The following is a 21,445-nucleotide window of genomic DNA, read 5'->3' on the forward strand; positions in this document are numbered from 1 at the left end:
GCGCACGGTGTAGCAGATCGTCGCTGGGCATTTCCTGCCGGTTTCCTGGGTAGCGTCCCAGGCAGTTGCAGGACCAAGTCGTCTTCTCTCGGTTTCTTCTCGGCCTTCTGTCCTCGGCTGAACTTCTGACCCCGCTGGCCGTCCACCGACTTGCTCCGAACGACTCGGAAAACCATCTGAGTCTTTACTCGAGTTACTACCGTCTGTGTCGCTCGTTTTTCCTCGCGACCTACAGCTTCTTCGTCGATCTTTTCTCTCCCTACTTGACCTACTTATTAGGCGGAGCACGAACAACGCGCTAATTGGTTCTAAACGCGCGTCTGCCTAATCTTGCGTAGGTCACACACGCCCCCGAATATTTCTCTCTCTCTCTCTAACATCTCTATACTCTCTCTGTCACCAGCGTAGCCGTTTCGGGCCTAGATATATGGATGTATCCATATATCCTAAATATATGGATTGGTTTGAATGGAGATATTAGCATTTCCAAGTGACAGTAATGCACTGAGATTCATTAAAGATGTAAGCGTCTATGTGAGGATATCGGAGAGCTAGTTTGGTTACTTCGAGTAGAGCGATGCATTCGGCTGTGAATATAGATGCTCTTTTGTCTACGCTTTTAACTATATTCATGTTTAATTCATCACAAATGCAGGCACAGCCTACTGAATTAGAATTATCCGATTTACTTCCATCAGTAAATATGAAGTATGGATTGCGCTCGCTCTTTAATTGTTCAAGGTCGGCATTCGGATCTTTAAATCTATTTAAGACATTTCCGAATTCGATGTTGATATCTAGATTGTCAGTAAGAGTATTATAGTCCAATTCATACAAACCGTAGTGATTACCTGAGAAAATTCTATTGTCGTTTAAATTAATGTCTCGGATACATTTAATAACAAGTCACTCACGAAATTTTCGTTTGCTTATCAGATTATTCGCATGTTTGTGAATATATTTAATTTTTTTCATGAATCATCAGATTATTAATAGTCATGAACTTATGAAGGTAGTTGAGTCAAAGATGTTTGGTTCGATTACCGATTGTGACTAATTTAGATTCAGAGAGCAAAATGTTTGTTGGGGTGCTGATTCTGTAGCCGAGAGATAATCTAACCCCTAAGTATTGAATTTTTTCCAGTTTTTGAATAAGATCAGCCCGTGTGGGATAGTACACAAGGCACCCATAGTCAATAGTGGAGCGGACAAAACTTTTATACAGAGTCAGTAAAGTACTAAGCTGGGCTCCCCATCATGTTCCTCGTAAGAACTTGATAATATTCATAACCATTGATGCCTTTTTGTGAATTTGTTCTACGTGGTTTTGGAAGTTTAGTCGGTAATCTAGAATTATTCCAAGAAAACGTGCAGACTCGGAGGATTTTATGGTCGCATCATTAATTTTGATTTCGGTTTGACCCGGTTTTACGTGTTGTTTATTAAAATGAACAAGGACTGTTTTATAGGGTGAAAGGTCGAGGCCAAGGTCGCTTAAGTTTGTGTAGATAATTTTAATAGCTTTTTCGATCAGCTTTGTGCAAGACTTAAGGGGAGGCCTTTTGCAATAGACGGCTAGGTCGTCCGCGAATTTAGAGACAGTAACGCTTTTTGGAACTCCGTTCGCTATTTTTGCAATATAAATGCAGAATAGAAAGGGGCTAAGCACTCCCCCTTGAGCGACTCCTGTTGATTATTTTTGGATTTTCTTCCGTTAGTTCAGTGTAAATCTATCTGTATGAGGCAATAAAATTAACAAATTTCACGAATTCTGCAGGGTAGCCTATGGTTGAAAGTTCTCGGAGAATAATATCGATAATTATATTGTCGAACGCACCGTCGATATCAAGAAAAGCAACGAGTAGATCTTTTCTTTCACTGAAAGTGTCTTCTATGTTGAGAGTTAGGTTCAGCAAATTATCGACGGTGGATTGTCCTTTTCTAAAACTAGTTTGATTTTTGGGGAGAATGTTGTTCTTTTCAATCCACCATTGAAGTTTATTTTTTAACATTGTTTCGAATAGTTTGCATGAACAGAATGTTAATGCAATAGGCCTTACTTTTTTGCCATTAGCTTTGAGGATGAAATGTATAAATGATTTTTTCCAATCAAGTGAATAAGAGTTATTTTTATACATTTCATTGAATATGTCTAACAACAAGAGCTATATATACTTAATTGGAAGGTTTTGTATGGTCTCGTAATCAATACCGTCCATTCCACAGGAGGGATGGCCGTTCTTACATTTGAGTACGATATTGAATTCCGTAAAATTAAAGGTTGAGCTGAGAAACTCATTTACATTGCAGACAGGTAAGAAGTTCGAGTCCGTGCGACACCAAGATCGGCTTATTTTATCGAACGCTTCCTTGACTTTGTCTTCTTGTTGGCGGTTTTCAGAGTTATGAGAAGATTTTATCAAGATCCATTTATTTTTAAGGATTTTAGCGGTATTCCAAACATAGCCAGGGTTAGAATGCAAGTTAACACTTTCCGCGAATTTTTGAAATTTTTCACGCTTTTTTCGTTTGAACGTTCGATGGACAATAGCTTTGGTTTTTTTATATTCAATTAAATCTTATAATTTGTTCGAAAAACGCCATTTCTTAAAAGTTGCTCTACGAAGTCTTTTGGCCTTATCACACTCTGAATCCAACCACGGTACGGGGTTTCTGTGAATGCTATTGTTAACATTTTTTCTTTATCGGAGTGCTTTTTTGAAGAGCTGCTCATACAATATTCATGAATATTTCATACTTTTTGCAAGCATTACAGTTATCATAATCAACGGATAAAAATTTATCGGATTTTTCTATAAGAAGTAATTCGAATTTATGCCAGTCAGTTCGTACAGATTTGATTTTGAATGCTTTTTTTCGATATAAGTTCTTTTTAAGACTGATGTCAATGAACATCGGAAAGTGATCAGAGCCCCAGGTTTCGTCATGCGCAAGTACGTTGATTTGACTGGAAAGATTTATGGTTAAAAACACTAAGTCTAAATTAGAAGTGTAGTTTTTATGCTTTTTAATGTACGTGATTGGATTGGGATTATGTAATAAGGTATCAAATTTGAAATGACTTTCACGTAGTCTGTCACCATTGTCGTCATTTTTGTTACAGTTCCAAACTTGATGATGAGCTTTAAAATCGCCTACCAAGATTGTGTGATTATTTAAGTTTTTATTTTCAAATATTTTATCCCATTGAACTTGAGAGAGAACAATACCTGGAGCTCTGTACCAAACTACAATATGGATTGTTGGGTATAATTCGTAATTTTAATACCTGCTAATTCAACCGAAATGTGAGGATATTGGAGTATCGACAGCTCGAAATACGCGACATTGTTTTTTATAAACATTACGATTCGACAAACGAAGAATAATAAGATAGCAGCTCGGGAACTTCAGAAGTCATAGGCGAAATGACAAGCAATAATTGTGATAAAGTTTAAATATCCGACAATAAAAACTTTAGCATTTAAAAAACTTAATTTAAAAATGAAAGAAATGTCATGAACCAGCAACAACAGAAAGAAACTTCTGAAAACCAAGAAAAGAGAAATGAGAAAGATTTTAAAGCAAGGAACTATATTTATTGTAGTATTTCGAATGACCAACTTGAATTGTGCATATGAACTACAAATATCTGTAAAAAATAAATTATATCAAATAAAGTTGACTGACTTCGAGAACTACAATTCATTTTTCAAGAAATTTAAGAAGATAAGCAAGAAAAGCTCAGTTACATGCTAAGGACACTATCGACTTACTAAACTCCATGTACCTCTCCGTCTAGTTTCGAGGACCATAAGTCGCTTAACGATAGCACTAATACTCGCGGCTAAGCAACAGGTCACCTCGAAAACTACACCCGGGAAAGTCACATGCATAGGGTAATAAAGGAGAGAGAGAGCTCAAACTACTGCCGTTGTAGTTGCTTCTGCTGGCTCTGCTGGCTCTGCTGGCACTCCTTATGTTGCTATTGTAGTTCTTGGGTGCTGATGGCAGCTCGTGAAACACTAGCGTATCCTCTGCAAAGGCTGGACAAGTCGAATCATCAATCAAACTCTTTACACGCTGTAAAAAGGTGCACTGGTTCGTGGTACTGAGGAGGTCTCTCCTTCGCTCCTGCTACTAAATCGGCGTCCTATCTAGAAGCGAATGAGTGCCCAGCCAGATGCTCGCATGCACGCTGTATTTACCCTCTCACGGCCGCTTGCGAGTGCGTGCATAATATGGCCCTCGGGAACACTCACTCACGCACACATTGAACTACACCATCGTCTTTCTCTCCAGCACCCTATCTCTCCATTTCTCTCCCCTCGCGCATTTTCGTCATCACGGCTTATCAAAATCCACATTTCTCATCACTCGCAGCTCCGTTAACCCAAACCTTAAATAAATAACTAGACATCAGTAATACGTTCATGCATACACACATGCATACGGTCTGACTAGGTTATCCGCACAAGTACCAAGAGGAAATGAACAAAGGGGAAATTGTTAGCAAATCGTTTTTCCTCATTAAATCATAAATAACAATAATAATGGAGTGAAAAAAGTGAATATTTTCCAAGTCGAACAGACAAAGGACAGGACTTGTGGATGTAAAGAACTGATTTTATGAAGTGTTGTAGAAATCCAAAGATCAAAGGACCTGCAGGAAGAAATACAACACATTGGCAAGGAGGGGGATGACACTCACAAGATTATCAACAGCATCAGCAATCGCAGTAGGTCCAAGGTTGCAGAGGCAGAGAACATCAAGACTGCGATAGATGCAGAGGTGGTCAGCAGAACGGTGGTACAGCGAGATAGTACAATGCGAGACGTCACTGATTAGGTTTGATCAGAAACGTTTTCAACTAAGGTAAAACGCAACAACAAAAGCGATTTAAATTATATTATGAGTGCGATACTAACAAAATACAGGTACATAAAAAATTAAATGGTCTCTATCAAAAACAACGTACAATTATTCTCATGTACGAGGGTGAATCAATAAGTTCTTAGAAAATCCAAGAGATGGTACCCAAAACATTCCAACTTACGAGGGTCGTTTGAAAAGTCCGTGCAAAAATAAAAACTGCTTGATTTTTTTTTAATAAATCTTTTTTATTTTTCAACATAGTTTCCTTTTAGGCTTATACACTTCATCCAACGCTGCTCTAGTTTGTTAATCCCTTCCAAATAATAGGATTTGTCAAAGTCTGTAAAATAGGCATTCGTTTCTGCAATCGTCTCCTCGTTTGAATAAAATCTTTTCCCCGCCAGCCATTTTTTCATATTAGGGAACAAATAGTAGTCCGACGGAGTCAAGTCTGGAGAATAGGGGGGATGTGAAACGAGTTGGAACCCTATCTCCATCAGTTTTGCGTCCACAACTGCTGAGGCGTGAGCTAGCGCATTGTCGTGGTGGAAGAGGACTTTTTTGTGGGCCAATTGTGGACGTTTCTCTAGCAACTCGGTTTTCAAACGATCCAATAAGATGAATAATATTCGCCTGTAATGGTTTTACCCTTTTCTAGATAGTCGATGAAGATTATTCCTTGCGAATCCCAAAAGACAGTCGCCATAACCTTCCCGGCCGAAGGAATGGTCTTCGCCTTTTTCGGAGCAGATTCTCCCTTGGTAGTGATGTATCCATGTTTCATCTACAGTGATGAAACGACGCTGAAAGTCTTGCGAATTTCGCTGGAACAGCTGCAAACCATTCTTGTAACACTTCACACGATCTCGTTTTTGGTCAATCGTGAGCAATCGCGGCACCCATCTAGCGGATAGCTTTTGATGTCCAAATGTTGGTGCAAAATATTATGTACCCGTTCGCTCGAGATGCCTACAGTACTAGCAATCTCACGCACCTTCACTATTCTGTCAGCTATCACCATATCATGGATTTTATCAATGATTTCTGAAGTGGTAACCTCAACAGGGAGTCCAAAACGTTCATCGTCTTTTGTGCTCATATGGCCACTCCAAAAATTTTGAAACCACTTATAAACCATTCTAAACGAAGGTGCACAATCACCATAATATTTACCAAGCTTCTGTTTAATCTCCTGAGGCGTTTTGCCTTTGAAAAAGTAATGTTTAATCAATACACGACATTCTTTTTCGTCCATTTTTTTACAACCACTCGATTTTTTTCATTGAAACGAATGTAAATTGCAAAGTAATTGGCCGATCTGGCTGAAACTTGGTGTGTGCTCTTCCAAGATATGCCACTAACTGAAAATAACCTTGATACGCACTAGTAGCGCCATCTCTCTGACTTTGCACGGACTTTTCAAATGACTCTCGTATGTTGCACCAGCAAGCGTCACTATTCAATAGAGTGCTGCCGAAGTTTCAACTAGATCCATCGAGTAGTTCCGTTTTTATCGTCAACCAAAGTAAACAACTTTTGTTTCTTGTTAACAATGGAAAAAAGTGAGTTTCGAACGGTGATAAAACATTTCTATTTAAAAGTCCTTACACCGAAAGAAATCAAAGGTTAGTTAGATGAAGTTCATGGAATATTTGCCCCTGTATTTGTAACTTTTTACAATTGGGTAAATGAATTTAAACGTGGCTGTTCATCGACTGCAGATGAACATTGTTTAGGCCATCCTGTAGACGTGAGCACTCCGGAAATGATCAATGAAATTTACGACATGGTGTTGAGTGACCAAAGAATAAAATTGAGAAAAATATTTAAGGCCACAGGGCTTTGAAAAGATACAGTCATTTCGATTTGGCATGAGAAATTGAACATTAGAAAAATTTCAGCACGATAGGTAACGCGTTTGCTCTTAGTCGAGAACAGACGCAGTCGAGTGGTGGCCGCTGAGGCCATCTTGGCGCGTATCCACCGTAATCCGGATGACTTTCTGCTTCAATTCATAACTGTAGACGAAACGTGGATACACCACTACACTTCTGAGACGAAGGAACAGTCAATACAGTGGATTGTGCAAGGTCAACCAGCTCCAGAAAAAAGACGAAGACAGTGAAATCATCCAGCAAGGTTATGACCACTGTTTTTTGGGATGCAAGTGGAATTCTCTTCGTCGACTATTTAGAAAAAAGACAAACAATCACCGCAGAGTATTATGCGTCGTTGTTGGACCGGTTAAGCGAGAAAATAAAGAAAAAACGTCATCATTTGTACAAAAAAAATTCTGTTTCATCAAGATAATGCATGAGTGCATACTTGCTTAGTTTCAATGGCTAAAATTAAGGAATTGAAGTTCGAATTAGTATACTATCAACTGTATTCTTTATTTATAGGAGGTCACGAGACGAACAAATGGCTATTTTGAGGAACTTCCAAAATTATTTTTTTTCGATGGCTTAAAAAAACTTAAAGAATACCTGGAAAAGTATATCGAGCTAAAAGCAAATTATGTTGAAAAATAAAAAAATTTACAAAAAAAATTGTTTTTTTATCTTTTTCCAAGGACTTATTGACCCAAGCGGGTATTTTCAAGCTGAATCCGATTCCGCAGTTAATTTGATACCGAGACGTCAGTTTAAAGAGTATTTCAACGTCAAATTCTGGAAAAAATCGTTTAAAGTAATATAATTAATGTTTCTATGGTTTTGAGTGTTGCTCAGTCTGAATCTGGAGTCTGTTTGACCTTATAATCTCTTAATTAAGGTCATTTCAAGGTTAAATGTATATATTGAGTAAAAAGTTGAATTTTAACTGCAGACACTGAAGATATGGGAAATGTTACGTTACGATGCAATATATTTTTTTATCACAACCTCGAATATTATTTGAAGTATTTTACTGTATTATTTTACTTTTTTATTTTACTTTTAGCTTTAACGCATGTACGAAATCTAAAATCTTGTGTGCGGATGTATCATCAGTAAAAAACCAACATTTTCGAAATGCCAACCTTCAATACAGTCCAACAATCTATGAAGTTGACAAGTAATTTTCGTTAGAGAAAAGGTAATTAAGTGAATGCTAGCAAGAAAGGTACCCCAACCCGAACTTACCGATTTTGATAATTCATGTATATGTTGTAGTACATTAAAAAGCAAGCGATTGGTATTTTTTTTATAGGCGGAAAAACATATTTAAAACGTGAAATCCACCCTCAAAGTTCACCCCTAAAAACATTTTTTTCAAATAGCTTTTTTCCTAATCAATATTTTTTAATAAAACCAAGTGGGAAATATTCCTTATCAAAAGTATAACAAATTCTGGTAACATTGACTTTTGGAGGTTGAAACCCCTATTTTCGATAGGTGAAAAATTGAAAAATTGACATGAATTTTCGTAGTGGAAAAATAGTTTAGTTTTGAGCAGATGTTTATGTTTTGAAAGAAAATAGAAAAATAGAATCTTTCATATCTAAATTATTAATAATAAATAATTGGAGAGGGTAAAACTATTCTTATTTATAAAAATTAGTATCTAATGAGTAGACAATGCGAAAGTTTTAAATAAATTTTCTAATTTTCAGTACTGGATGGCCGTTGCCATACTAAAAGTGTTAGAAAGTAGTGAATAATTTAATTATTATTATAATATTATTTTAACTTTTGCAAAAGCGAGGGGTTAAATATTAAATTTTGAATAATTATAATAATAATAGAATAATAATGAAGGAATAATAATAATAATGAAGGAAAGAACATTCGTTTGTTTAGTAATGTAGAATATTATAGTATGATAAAACGTTTGTGTACAAAAGAGTAAGGTCTTTCAATTATCATATTTAATTCAACATACACTCCCGCCCAATAATCTTTGCCCACCTGAGAACAAAACGACTATAACTTTGAAACTCCATATCTCGGCTGGAAATACACCTACAGAGCTCTGCGGGGGCTCATTTGAAAGGGTTTTTCGAGCACTTTTCAATGGTGTATATTAAAATCATGCTTAGATATTTTCCTTGCAGATAGAACGGCGAATATCAAAACAAAAATTACGAAATTTTTGCTTTTTCTTTAACCGCTTGCCATTTCGAGAAAAAAAAATCGTAGAAAAATTCTAAACATAGCATTTTTTAGCTCTTTTTCTGCACTATCCAAAACACTCATTCAAAAATAATTTTCGTCTAAATTCAGCGATTATATGAGCATTTCATTCAAAAACAACATCTATATTCATTGCTCTGTATCTCGGAAAATTCGAATTGTAGAAAAAAATTTTCTTGGAAGAAAATGCTCTATTTTGTAAGTAGAATACGTGAACGAAATTTCATAATCATATCAAAACATTTTTTTTTCAGTCGTAATATCAAGTAGTCTAATTTTTTCAATATTTCACTTTGGAATAATAAAACAGATCATTTATACTCGAAGCTATTCTATTAATTGTAGACAAATTTTAATTGTATGCAAATCTCGATCAACGAAAAATCTAAGTAGAAAAATTAATCTAATCTACCAAAACTGACATAACTAATGATTAGTGAAAAAAATTTTTTTTTAATGTTGTTCTAATCTTCTATAAATTGTTTACCATAGTAACATATTATTGAAGTATGGCACCGAGAGATGTTAGTAAACGTTATCAAGTTATTGAATTTCACATAAATGGTAAAAGCAATCGTTTCCGCGGTCTACCAGAGCGCTTCTTGTCTTCAACACTGCCGCTACTTTTAAATTTATTTACATTGTAGTCTACGGTTCGACGAGGAATATTGAGAATACTAGCAATCTGACGATTGCTTTTACCATTTATATGAAATCCAATAACTTGATAACGTTTACTAAAATCTCTCGGTGCCATACTTCAATAATATGTTACTATGGTAAACAATTTATAGAAGATTAGAACAACATTAAAAAAAAATTTTTTTCACTAATCATTAGTTATGTCAGTTTTGGTAGATTAGATTAATTTTTCTACTTAGATTTTTCGTTGATCGAGATTTGCATACAATTAAAATTTGTCTACAATTAATAGAATAGCTTCGAGTATAAATGATCTGTTTTATTATTCCAAAGTGAAATATTGAAAAAATTAGACTACTTGATATTACGACTGAAAAAAAAATGTTTTGATATGATTATGAAATTTCGTTCACGTATTCTACTTACAAAATAGAGCATTTTCTTCCAAGAAAATTTTTTTCTACAATTCGAATTTTCCGAGATACAGAGCAATGAATATAGATGTTGTTTTTGAATGAAATGCTCATATAATCGCTGAATTTAGACGAAAATTATTTTTGAATGAGTGTTTTGGATAGTGCAGAAAAAGAGCTAAAAAATGCTATGTTTAGAATTTTTCTACGATTTTTTTTTCTCGAAATGGCAAGCGGTTAAAGAAAAAGCAAAAATTTCGTAATTTTTGTTTTGATATTCGCCGTTCTATCTGCAAGGAAAATATCTAAGCATGATTTTAATATACACCATTGAAAAGTGCTCGAAAAACCCTTTCAAATGAGCCCCCGCAGAGCTCTGTAGGTGTATTTCCAGCCGAGATATGGAGTTTCAAAGTTATAGTCGTTTTGTTCTCAGGTGGGCAAAGATTATTGGGCGGGAGTGTACGTATGGAAAATAAATATCAAAACTGAACCAAATGAAATGATGTTATTAATTCTTTAATTTTATTGATACGTTGAAAGTGAAAGTTGAGAATACTTACAATTAAGAAAACAAGATAAAAATACTATCAAATGAAATGTGTTATCTGTCCTATGTATATCGTACAAGTTTTTGTAAACATAAGATATTAGTTTGAATTCCATGTTTTTACTGGATAGACGTGATTCGGGGAGTTAAATATTTTCTTCAATATTTTCAAATTTATATTCATAAAACAATTTATTCTTAATTTCTGTTTTACCGAAAGGGTAAGAAATTTCGAATGTTTATTTTTCATTCCATTAACACAGTCTATTCACGAAAGTAATTAATGCAATTGCAGTATTCAGGATGAGAGTCAATCCTTTAAACGTAATCAATTTATTGCTGGTATACTTTCAAACATTGGAATTACCGATTAATAGCCCAACTACTTATCAAGAAAATCATTTAGTGGAAAATATAAAAAATATTTTAATATATTCGATGGACGAATTTAACGATGTAGAAATAATTTCAGAAGAAGCGTTAGATTTCCAGGAGGAATACAAGGATCCTGATACACAAATTGTCGAGGACGATATAATGCATCATTTTCCTCCTGTAGAATTTCCAACAAATCAGTGTAAAGAAGATAAAGAAGATTTATCTTTTGATTACAAAGAAAGAGCAGTGAATTATTGGCGAAGTGGGAAAAGACAAAATTTGAGTCTTGAAAGTTTAAAAAGTAAATTCAAAAAGGTATCTTCTATCAGTCAGATTCAGCGTTGGGCTCACACAGCCAACCAAGGTGGTATATACAGAGAAAAAATTGACCGAATTTGTGATTATGTATTACAAAATTTTAAATCTGCTGTTGACGCTGGTGTCATTGTACATGATCAAGAGTTGCATCGTTGGGGATTACAGGCAAAAAAGGATCGAGACTTTAACCATTTTATGTTTAAAGCTTCAAAACACTGGTTATCAAGATTTAAAATTTGTGACAGAGTTATAGCGATGTTCGCTAGCCCTGTGTGCGGCACTCTCCTCGCATTAACGCAGCGACCAAGTATACGCTATATAGCGACTACATACTTGTGTCGTTGCAGGATCTGGAGAAAGGAGCGCGACGATCGGCGAAGTGTCGCCGTGAGTGCGAGCGAGAGCGAGAAGAGCGAGAAAGAGAGAGAGAGCGATTTAGGCTGATTTTTGACGGCGAGAGAAGTGGGAGCGCGGCGGCGTGAGGCTTAGAAAATTATGAGAGAACAAGGGCAGTTAGGCGCGAGCTCTCATGTAATTAGGGCCGCCTAGAGAGGACTGTTCTGGACAAGGTTCTATCTGCAGAGGAACCTTTGCCACTAGTGTGACAGCTGCTTTTGCCAGGAAGGGAGGAAAAGTTATTGAAGCTGAGCCAGTTCCCGCAGCGACAATTCGGCGACGAAGAAGTAAAGGCCGTGCTGCGGTTCCTCCTGCGGCAACCTCCATCGTCGCCAGGGCGCCGTTACCATCGGGTCTACGCTTTCGCCGGCGTCGCCTCTCTACCGACGGACCGTCGGCACCCGGTGGATCTAACGCCAAATTATTGTCTCTCACGCCAGCTCTCGGTCGTTTACAGATTCTAGCGTATTAAACGTACTTTATCGCGCACGCTGAGAGATTTTGCTCGCGTGATCCCGCGAACTCTGATCGCGAAAGGCTGAGCGAGCGCCATATGTAATATATATTAATTAAAGTGTCCGATTATTTGCATCATCCTCCCAAACCAGAGCGAACGTCGGCCCGTGAAAGTCAGTGCTGCTTTCTTAACCGCGATAGAACTCAGTAAAAATCAGCAGAGCTCAGCCCAAGGCGCACGGTGGCTGACCCCTCTCGCAAATTGCTCAAAGAATTGTATTAAGAAAAATTAACATATTCGTTACCCGAAAAACTTTCGAAAGTAGTGCAGAATTAGAGAAACAAGCTCTTACATTTGTTACCAATGTGAAGAAAATTATTCAAGAAATTGGAATACATAATACATATAATACAGATTAAAGTGGATTCCAATTGGAAATCCACTCCGGAAGGACACTTGCAGGGGAAGGCGAAAGTCAGATTTAGTGTCTAGTACAATCTGTATCATCAACGACACACAGCTATACTACACAACCCCTAATATCAGGAGAAATAAAACTTTTGTCACCTCTTTTTTTTAGTTTTAAAAAAACAATCTAGCTAGTTTGGACCAGTTGTAGAATCCAAATTGTTCAAATCTCAAAATGCATACGTAGAAGCATCTAAATCTGGAAAATTAACTTCAGGTGAGTAATAATTAAATATAATTTAAAAATAATAGAATATTGGTAGAAAAATGTTAACAAATTCTTTTATTGCAGATCTTTCTAAAATTTTGTTGAAGAAAATTTTTCACTCAAATATTGGTCCTACTAGTATATTGCTGCTAGATTCTTGAAGTTGTCACTGCGAAAAAGTAATTGAAGAAACTAGACAAGAAAATAAGATCGTTAATGTTATGAATATTCCAACTGGAACTACAGGAAAAATCCAACCATTAGATTGTTTACGGATTTCGAGTGTGGAATAACTTTGTTCGACATTTTTTAGATAACGTTATTTTAATGGATTACAATATGAATTTACATTCGAGAAATAATATTATTAGGCATCAGTCATTGGTTCATAACCAATTTTCGTCACCAAGATATTTAAATCTTTTTAAATATTCTTGTTTTAAAAGTGTATATCTCGAAGAAAAACTGGAAAAATGTGATAATTCGGTTGATTTTAGTTTCGGGGATTCTTGTAGTTCAAAATGCGAAATCGAAGGGTGCCGAAATGCTGCAATTATACGTTGTGGCTGGTGTAAAAAGTCCCCATGTTTCAAACATTTTTTTGATGATTATTATTACTGTTCAGATTTTATCAAATAAAAAATTAAAATAAAACGTTTCTTCTAAATTGTATTAAATTTTATAACAGTTTATATTAGTAAGTGTGCAGCACTCTATCAAAAAATTGGTACAAAGACAAATGAGTTAAAAGTAGAGTTATGTAAAATATATAGATTAAATATAATTTTCTCTTTTTATCGATTCTGTATAAAAATAAGGTTTTTCACCATAAAGGAATATCATAGGAATTCATATACATTTTCCCAATTTATTTTCATTAGAAACGAGATTGCCATGCCTATAATTTAATTAAAAACAAAGAAACTGTTTATCTTTATTTTCTTTCAAAACATAAACATCTGCTCAAAACTAAACTATTTTTTCACTGCGAAAATTCATGTCAATCTTTCAATTTTTCACCTATCAACAATAGGGGTTGGGTCACCAGAAATTGTTATACTTTCGATAAGGAATATTGGTTATCCACTTAGTTTTACTAAAAAATATTGATTAGAAGAAAAGTTAATACTTGAGACTGTGACTTTTAGAATATGGAAAATTATAGTTAATAAGATAATATTTTAGTGGTTTATGAATTTTATTTTAAGATTGTTGGAGATACTGTCCACTCAGAGTTGTTTTTGAAAAACATAACACCAGTCACTACTTCGCTATTTTATATTTACTTTTAAAATTCATGATCGTGATTGATTTTTCTGCATGAATAACCGTAATGACCTTCAAATATCTTAGAACCTTAAGTAGTACGATCTAACGGAAGTCAACATTCTATTTAACTGATATTATATGATGCTAGCAGTTTGAAAAAAATTGGATTTTCTGTTTGCCTCCTCTCAGAAGATCGCTTTGACGTGTACCTGCAAGCTGGTGGGAAGGCTAAACGTCAGAACGGCGGACCTAAAATCCTCCGCTGTCAAAACAACAGATCAGGCTACGCTACCCCGGATGGTTCGAATCCCTATATACGGACTCTTTGATTGGGTCTGTGTTTCAAAAGAGGTGTTTTGGCTCGTCTCGGCAGATAAGTATATCTTGACTATCGGAGTGATCAAGAAACACTCACCAATCTAAGGTGTCAGATACTGTGCTGATAAATACGTGGTACTATAAATGCTGCGCAATAAACGGTTCCTTTAGGATAAAATCCGGATGTATGTAACCTTACTCAATATTGTGAACTAGTCGGGTGGGCAGTTTGATACCCACGTTACCCGTAGGAACAAAATTAATTTTCCACCAAAAAAAACCCCAACGTAGGGAAAGAGAAACGGGACGATAGCCGGATTTCTGATCCAATGAAGATTTAAAAACAGACAGACCCAGTTGTGACACTTCAAACAGCAAACCATGAAGGAACAGGCTTGAACCGATATCTGAGTGGAGTACAAAGGAGGAAACTTCTAAGACAGAAAGCGCTGGATGAGGGAAGACTAATGACTGAGTTCGAGTAGGTCAGGACGTTGAGAAGGAGGACGGAGGGGCATGCAAATGCCACTAAACCTCAACTCGTAGAGGAGTCTGATCTGAGTGAGAAAGGCCGGCTTTAAGCATCCTTGGAACGACCTTACCAGACCTGCATTCGAGCAAAAAGGTGAGAGAAGCGGGAAGTTACGAGGCTGTGGTAGCAACCAACTCTAGGATCCTTCTCACTTATAAAGACTATCATGGTAAAGAAATGCCTGTAGAGATCGTCAAGCGGATACAGAAGACGGTGGCAAAAAAAGTCATCGAGCTGGAAGAGAGGACATTCGTATCTCGATTTGCGGAATCCCACCCAAGGAAAGGAGCCTTGCTCTTTGTCTATGAGAACAAGGAGTCGGCGACCTGGCTTGAGGGGGAGACCAAAAAGCCAGATCTGGGAGTACCGGACATGAAGCTCCGGGTAGTTAGACTAGAGGAGGTGAAAATCGTCAAAGTGATGACGAGACTACCCGCTGGGGTAGGGTCTACGATGGATTTCCTAAAGCTGGTCCTGAGTTTCTCACGTTTTTTTGCATATAATTGTTTATTAACCAAAAATCGTATTTATCCAAAGTATATGAAATTTCTTTACATGTCTCTTAATATTTTAATGATGTAAGAAATGTAAGAAACCCATTATAAATCCGTTGTAAAGAAAATAAATAATTGAATGGTAAAAGAATTTAGGTGGTAAGTATACTTACCACTATGCTTTAAAAAAATTAAATTGGTATTACAAATTCGTAGTCGCCCAACATCTGTTGAAACTGAGGAAAAGCAGCTTGAAATTACTCAAGTGGTCATTGGAAATTCGCATCTTGGTTTACGTAGAGCTGGGTATGAAAATGACGTTTCTCATGAATGCATACGAAAAATGTTGAAAAGCATTCATTTTCATCCTTATAAAATCCATTTGGTAATGAAAATGATCCCGATCGTCGGCTCGAGTTTTACGAAACGATGATGAATAGAATAGACGCAGAGTGTAATCTTGTATACAATATAATTTTTCAGATGGGGCTACTTTCACTTTAAATGGTGAGGTTAATAGACACAATTGCAGATATTGGTCTGACTCAAACCTGCATGGATGTTGGAAAACCTCACACAATATCCATAAAAGGTGAGTGTGTGGACTGATATCTTTAAAAATACTCTTGTAGGCCATTTTTTCATCAACGGTAATTTCACTGCAGCTTTATACGAACAGTTACTCAGGGATCAAATAATACCACGAATTAGAGAGATAGCAAGTGATGATTACGATGTAAATTGGTTTCAGTAAGATGAAGCAGCTGCTCATTTTGATCGAAATCTTCGAGCATATTTGCACGCTCAATTTCGTCGTAGATGGATTAAAAGAAGGGGTTATATAGAGTGGCCAGCTAGATCTCCGGATCTGATACCACTCGATAAATTTCTCTGGGGTTACCTTAAGAGTAAAGTTTATGGCACTAAATCAAACAGCTTAGAGGAACTACTTAATCGAATTATCGAAGAGGCTACTAGAATTGATAGAGTAATGATTCGTGATTCTGTTGCACATTTTCATAATCACCTAGTTTTTTGTCAAAATGTTCAAGGTTTTCAGTTTGAGCATTGCCATTAAACTTTGAACCTTTAAGTGAGAGGTAAGAGGATTCACTAATCAAGCATCCCAAGGGAAACCGATCTTACTCCGTTTACGTCGTTGTTTCTGGGTAAGAATAAGGATGATAGTCAAGTAATTTAAAAAATACTGTCTAAATGTAAAGTTTCCCGCTCTATCGATTTTCGGTAATAAAATTAGGATTTCCGATTAAAATCCAATTGACTTTGAAATTACCTTGAAGGTCAAGTGGAGGTCGAGTTGGAGATCAAGTTGAAGGTAGCTACTGGATTCCTCGTTAAAAACTACAAAAATCAAAACTTAACCGATCGAAAAAATATTTAAAGGTATCTCAATACCTTGGTTAGGGGTAGATGGTAGTAACCCTTAAGGTCGAATTTTTTTCTGCAACCTAAACACATATCTAAACGTAAAAATTCCCGCTGTATTGATTACTAGTGTCAAAAATAGGGGCTCCCATTCGGATTCCTTGTTCAAAGTTACTAAAGGAATGACCTTGACTTTTTTCAGAAGTGAAGTAATTTAGAAAATATTTAGCCGTCCCGGGACTTAATTAACACCCTGCATCAAAGCCCGTATATAACTACAAAATATATATTTTTATAAAGATTCAAAATGAATTTTGCACCATTGTACATGTACATCGGGCACTATATGCTGCATATTTCTCTGATATATAAATAGTATAGATGTATTACTTACTCCAATAAAAATTCTTCATCCCAAACTGGATGAGGACCGGTTTTTAATTTCGTACGAGCCACTTTCACATTATCTAATGATACTATTATAAATGGACTTGGAACTAATTTATAAGGTAATCTATGGGCATCCAGAATATGTAAACTGAGCGAACGTAATTCTCTAAGCCGTGCTACTTTTGGTGCTCGTGCAAGTTGAGATACACAAAGCGGTTTTAATGTATTAATCCAATCCAAAGATATTTCAGCATTTGGAGCGGCTAAGTATGTTATCGTAGATAAACATGGAAGAGCTCTTTCCACTAATTGGAAGCAGTGAGGTCTATCAAAAACACTTTCATGAACCTACAAATAGATAAGTACGATAAGAGAAATTATTATTGCGTAAAAATACAAGTTTTATAAATTTTCATAATTTTTGAAACTTTGCTGTTATAAATATCAAGAATAAATTTCAATAGCATTCGATATATTTAGTCACAAATAATGACTATTGTATCATAAAGATATGTTTTGATAACATGAGAATCAAAAATAATTACACCACCACTCACACAAAGTTTCCCATCTTAATTAATGAACACTAAATAGAAACACTTTTATATGTCCGGTTGAAGTTATGCAAAAAAATTTTTTGTACATAGCTTAGAAAGCCTTATGAAAAAGCTTTCAAATAACAGAGGCAGAACAGAAAAATATTTATATATAAAAATTTTTTAGAAGAATAGAAGTCAAATTTATTTCATAAATTTTTTATACATTTTGGATTAACTACCAATCACGATATTATTTATAAAACGAAACGCTACACCTATAGAATTAAAATATTTTTGTCCCTTTACCGAAGCCTTTGTCAAAATATTTTTGTCCCTTTAACAAACAAGCCAAATATCCGACGCTAAAATGTTGCCGAAATAGCAGTTTGTATGCGACATACAGTCTTTATTACGCAAACGGCTAACTGCGCAGTTCCTCACTCTTCGCAGTTCAGCAACTTCGGTACGGACCGATCTCCAGAAGAAATGTCTATGTAAGTCGATGCCGTTTTCCGCGGAGAGTGAGAGACTCGTATAGACTTCTGCCAAATATATGCTTTTGACGAAAGCACATCGCGAGAGTCGGAGAGAGGCAGTCCTCCTAACTCACGTTCTTGCGAGAGTTGTTGAATAGGAAAAGGAGCGACTCAAAGGACGAAGTTGAATGAGTAATAACCCTTTGGTTGGTGACATTAATTATCATGCTAGTGGGCGAGCCATTGCTGGCCTTTCTTTCGATTGCGGAGAGGACTGGACATACTCCGCAACAGCGAGCGAAATCATAACGAGCTACATGAAAATAAAAACGTTTAACTCTCTCGTAAGATTGAAAGTATAGTAGTAATAAAGAAATCGATACCATCAAATTTAGTAAAGTTACAATTCGAATCGAAACATTCCGCCAATTCCTCTAGACTTGTGAAGTATAACTGGCTATGAGCGGTGCTAAAGTCATTCCACTATTCTCATCGACGCTGGACTGCAGTTCGTCAAATCGTAGGAGAATCTACAACTCAAAGGTGGCGAAGGGTAATCCGTCAGAACGGGTTTTTTCTTCCGATTATTCTTCCTAGCTTCGCTCGCTCTAGATAGATTTTCCTAGTAAATTGCGGTAATACTCGAGATTAAAAAGAGAACAGTAAATATTTTGTAAATTTCGGACCTAACAAAAGCAATGTTGCATTTTAATTTTTTTTTAAGTTGTAGTTTTTATAAAAAAAATATGATGATATTCAATTACTTATACCTCTGAAGTATTAAAAACAATTAAAAATTCTAGAGAAAAAATTGATAGTTCCTACAGCAGAAAGACACCCACAGAGTTACAATTCTAAATATTGAAATTTTTTTTTCACTTTTTTATAATTTTTTTTTATTTTAAGAAAAAAGTCAAAATGAGAAAGTAAACTGTGTTTTTGTAACTTTGATTTATCAATATTCATAGATAATTTATTATTAATTTTAATTTATTAATAAAATTAATTTAAAACTACGTGTGAGCGGAAGTGTATTGTATACACACAATATCACATTAGTAAAGAATTTTCGCTTTTACTAGACCGTATACGAGGTGTGTTCAAAAAGTATCGCGAATTTTGAATTTCCGTGGGCTACGTATCGTAAATTTGATGTTTTATTTTTTTATAGCGTTATGTTGGTACTCATGTCCATTACTTATGCTGACAAGGTCGGTCATTTTGAATGTTTAGTTAATTTTTGACAGCTGTTTTACTAAACATTCATTGCTATATGTCTCATTCGTCCTTCTTATATAAATTTTTCATTTACTAACAAAAATTTCAAATGTTACCTTATTGGACCATAGAACTTTCTTCTAATCATCAATTACACAGCCTTACGTGAAACTTACTCATTAGATGAGATTAGCTATTTCTAGTAGATTAGCTATTTCTAGCCCATAGAATCATTCTAGCATATCAAGTTTTTAATTATCCTAACCTAAAAGTGCAAAAAATGCTGTTTTTCGCTGTATTTCAGGTACAATAACATCTTGAATAAACTTCTTTTTTGAAAAACTGAAAACGCTATTGTAAAGAAGCACTCTTGTCCTCTAAAACCCTTTTTTTTAAGTTTTGAATATATTTTTTTCTGTCGAAGATATCGTTATTTGAAGTTTACTGTTATAGCAATTTCCTTACAGTCTTAAAATAGAGCGAGTCATTTAAAAAATCGATGTAATGTATTTTATGGTCATTTGGATCACCGAATCGATACTCATTGTCAAAATTGCATCATAACCCCAGAATACTCTGATAACTTAGCCTAAAAATTCGAAAAAACCTGAACCCTATTACGGACCCTCATAAAACTTTTTTCTACAGATATAACATTAGTGTGGATGATTGAAATAGTATTTTTTATAGGACAAAGCATTACTGGACACCTTTAAATGCCTAACCTATATCCACTGATACGATGGACATTTGAGCAGATGTCGCTTCAACGATGAACATTTTGTCCTAAAACGGTGCAAGAGAATCTTATAACCCAATTTCCTTGACCCGCAGGCTTGGTAACTTCGAGGCAGACGCAATTCTAACAAGTTCACCTTTCATCTAGGTGGCTACCACTTTCGTTTAGTGGAGTGACAGAGTTTGCTCTACTTCACTGGAGAGCTGAAAGGATGCAGTCGAACGATATAGTTCTTACTTGATACTGCAAATATTACTATCCGTGTTAGAGACCGTGTTTAAGCGGCGGGCTAACGGATAAGTATTCAAAATATAGAGAACTCCTTGCAAAGATAAAGTTAATTACTTTTGTTTTACGGTACATTTCAAGCGTTTATTTATTTATTTTGTATTTCTCTTTCTTACTTAATTATATTTATTTATTTTTCATTTTTATTTCTTATTTACTTTTATTTAATTATTTTTAATTCTTATTTATGTTCACTTCATAAAGTAATAAAGTTGCTACTGTTCAATCAGAATTTTATTTTCAATAAAATTGAAAATCTTTATCTTTGCATTTTTCATTATATCAAATACTTGTATCATTGTGAACGGCAGACCTTCATCATTTATATTAAGTTAGTTGGAAAATTGAAAATACTAGCTCTGCCCTTATCAATACAATAAACTACAAATCTTCAGATAACATTAACATAATCAAGATATTTTCTTAGTACTTCGTGTAAAACAGCTTTTTAGATATTATTTTAAATCAAAAACTTAAATTTTTATAAAAAATGTCTTCATGACATTATGTGAATGACCGGCAGAAGTTTTGTTATGTTTGTGGTGATTTCGTCCCAACTAAACAACATAAATCCATAACAACGTCTATCAAATGATTGTATAAATAATATTTTAATAAAGAATTGACCAATTTAAATAAAACTTGGGTTCCTAACATGATTTGCGATACGTGCAGAGTAGGTTTAACAAACTGGAAAAATGGCAAAGAAAGTGTATGCCATTTGGCACTTATATAGTATGGCGAGAACTAAAACATCACGTTGATGATTGCTATTTTTGTTTATGTTATAGTGGTGAACAAATCAGTTCCTTCAATAGCAGAAATAAACACACTATTAAATATGCAAACGTACAATCTCTTACAAGACCTACTCCTCATACACCTGAACATCTCATTCCTGTTTCAAAAGTCAGATTGGAAGCAGAAGAAATAGAAGACGAAGAAGAAGAATAAGAAGAGGAAGAGGATGAAGAAGAA

The 21,445-nt window shown here is 35.3% G+C and overlaps 1 protein-coding gene across 2 annotated transcripts in view; it reads right to left on the reverse strand.

Annotated features, from left to right (window-relative positions):
* LOC131675037 (ras GTPase-activating protein 1) overlaps nucleotides 1-21,445 on the reverse strand; it is a 1,462,590-nt gene that overhangs the window by 725,485 nt on the left and 715,660 nt on the right. For both annotated transcript variants that reach the window (XM_058953862.1, XM_058953861.1), the window contains exon 7: nucleotides 17,212-17,555. In XM_058953862.1, coding sequence (XP_058809845.1) covers nucleotides 17,212-17,555 — 344 coding nt within the window. The remainder of the gene's footprint in view (nucleotides 1-17,211; nucleotides 17,556-21,445) is intronic.

This window comes from Phymastichus coffea, unplaced genomic scaffold, assembly GCF_024137745.1.
Source record: "Phymastichus coffea isolate CEN01 unplaced genomic scaffold, Cenicafe_Pcof_1.1 PCOF00015, whole genome shotgun sequence".
NCBI lineage: Eukaryota > Metazoa > Arthropoda > Insecta > Hymenoptera > Eulophidae > Phymastichus > Phymastichus coffea.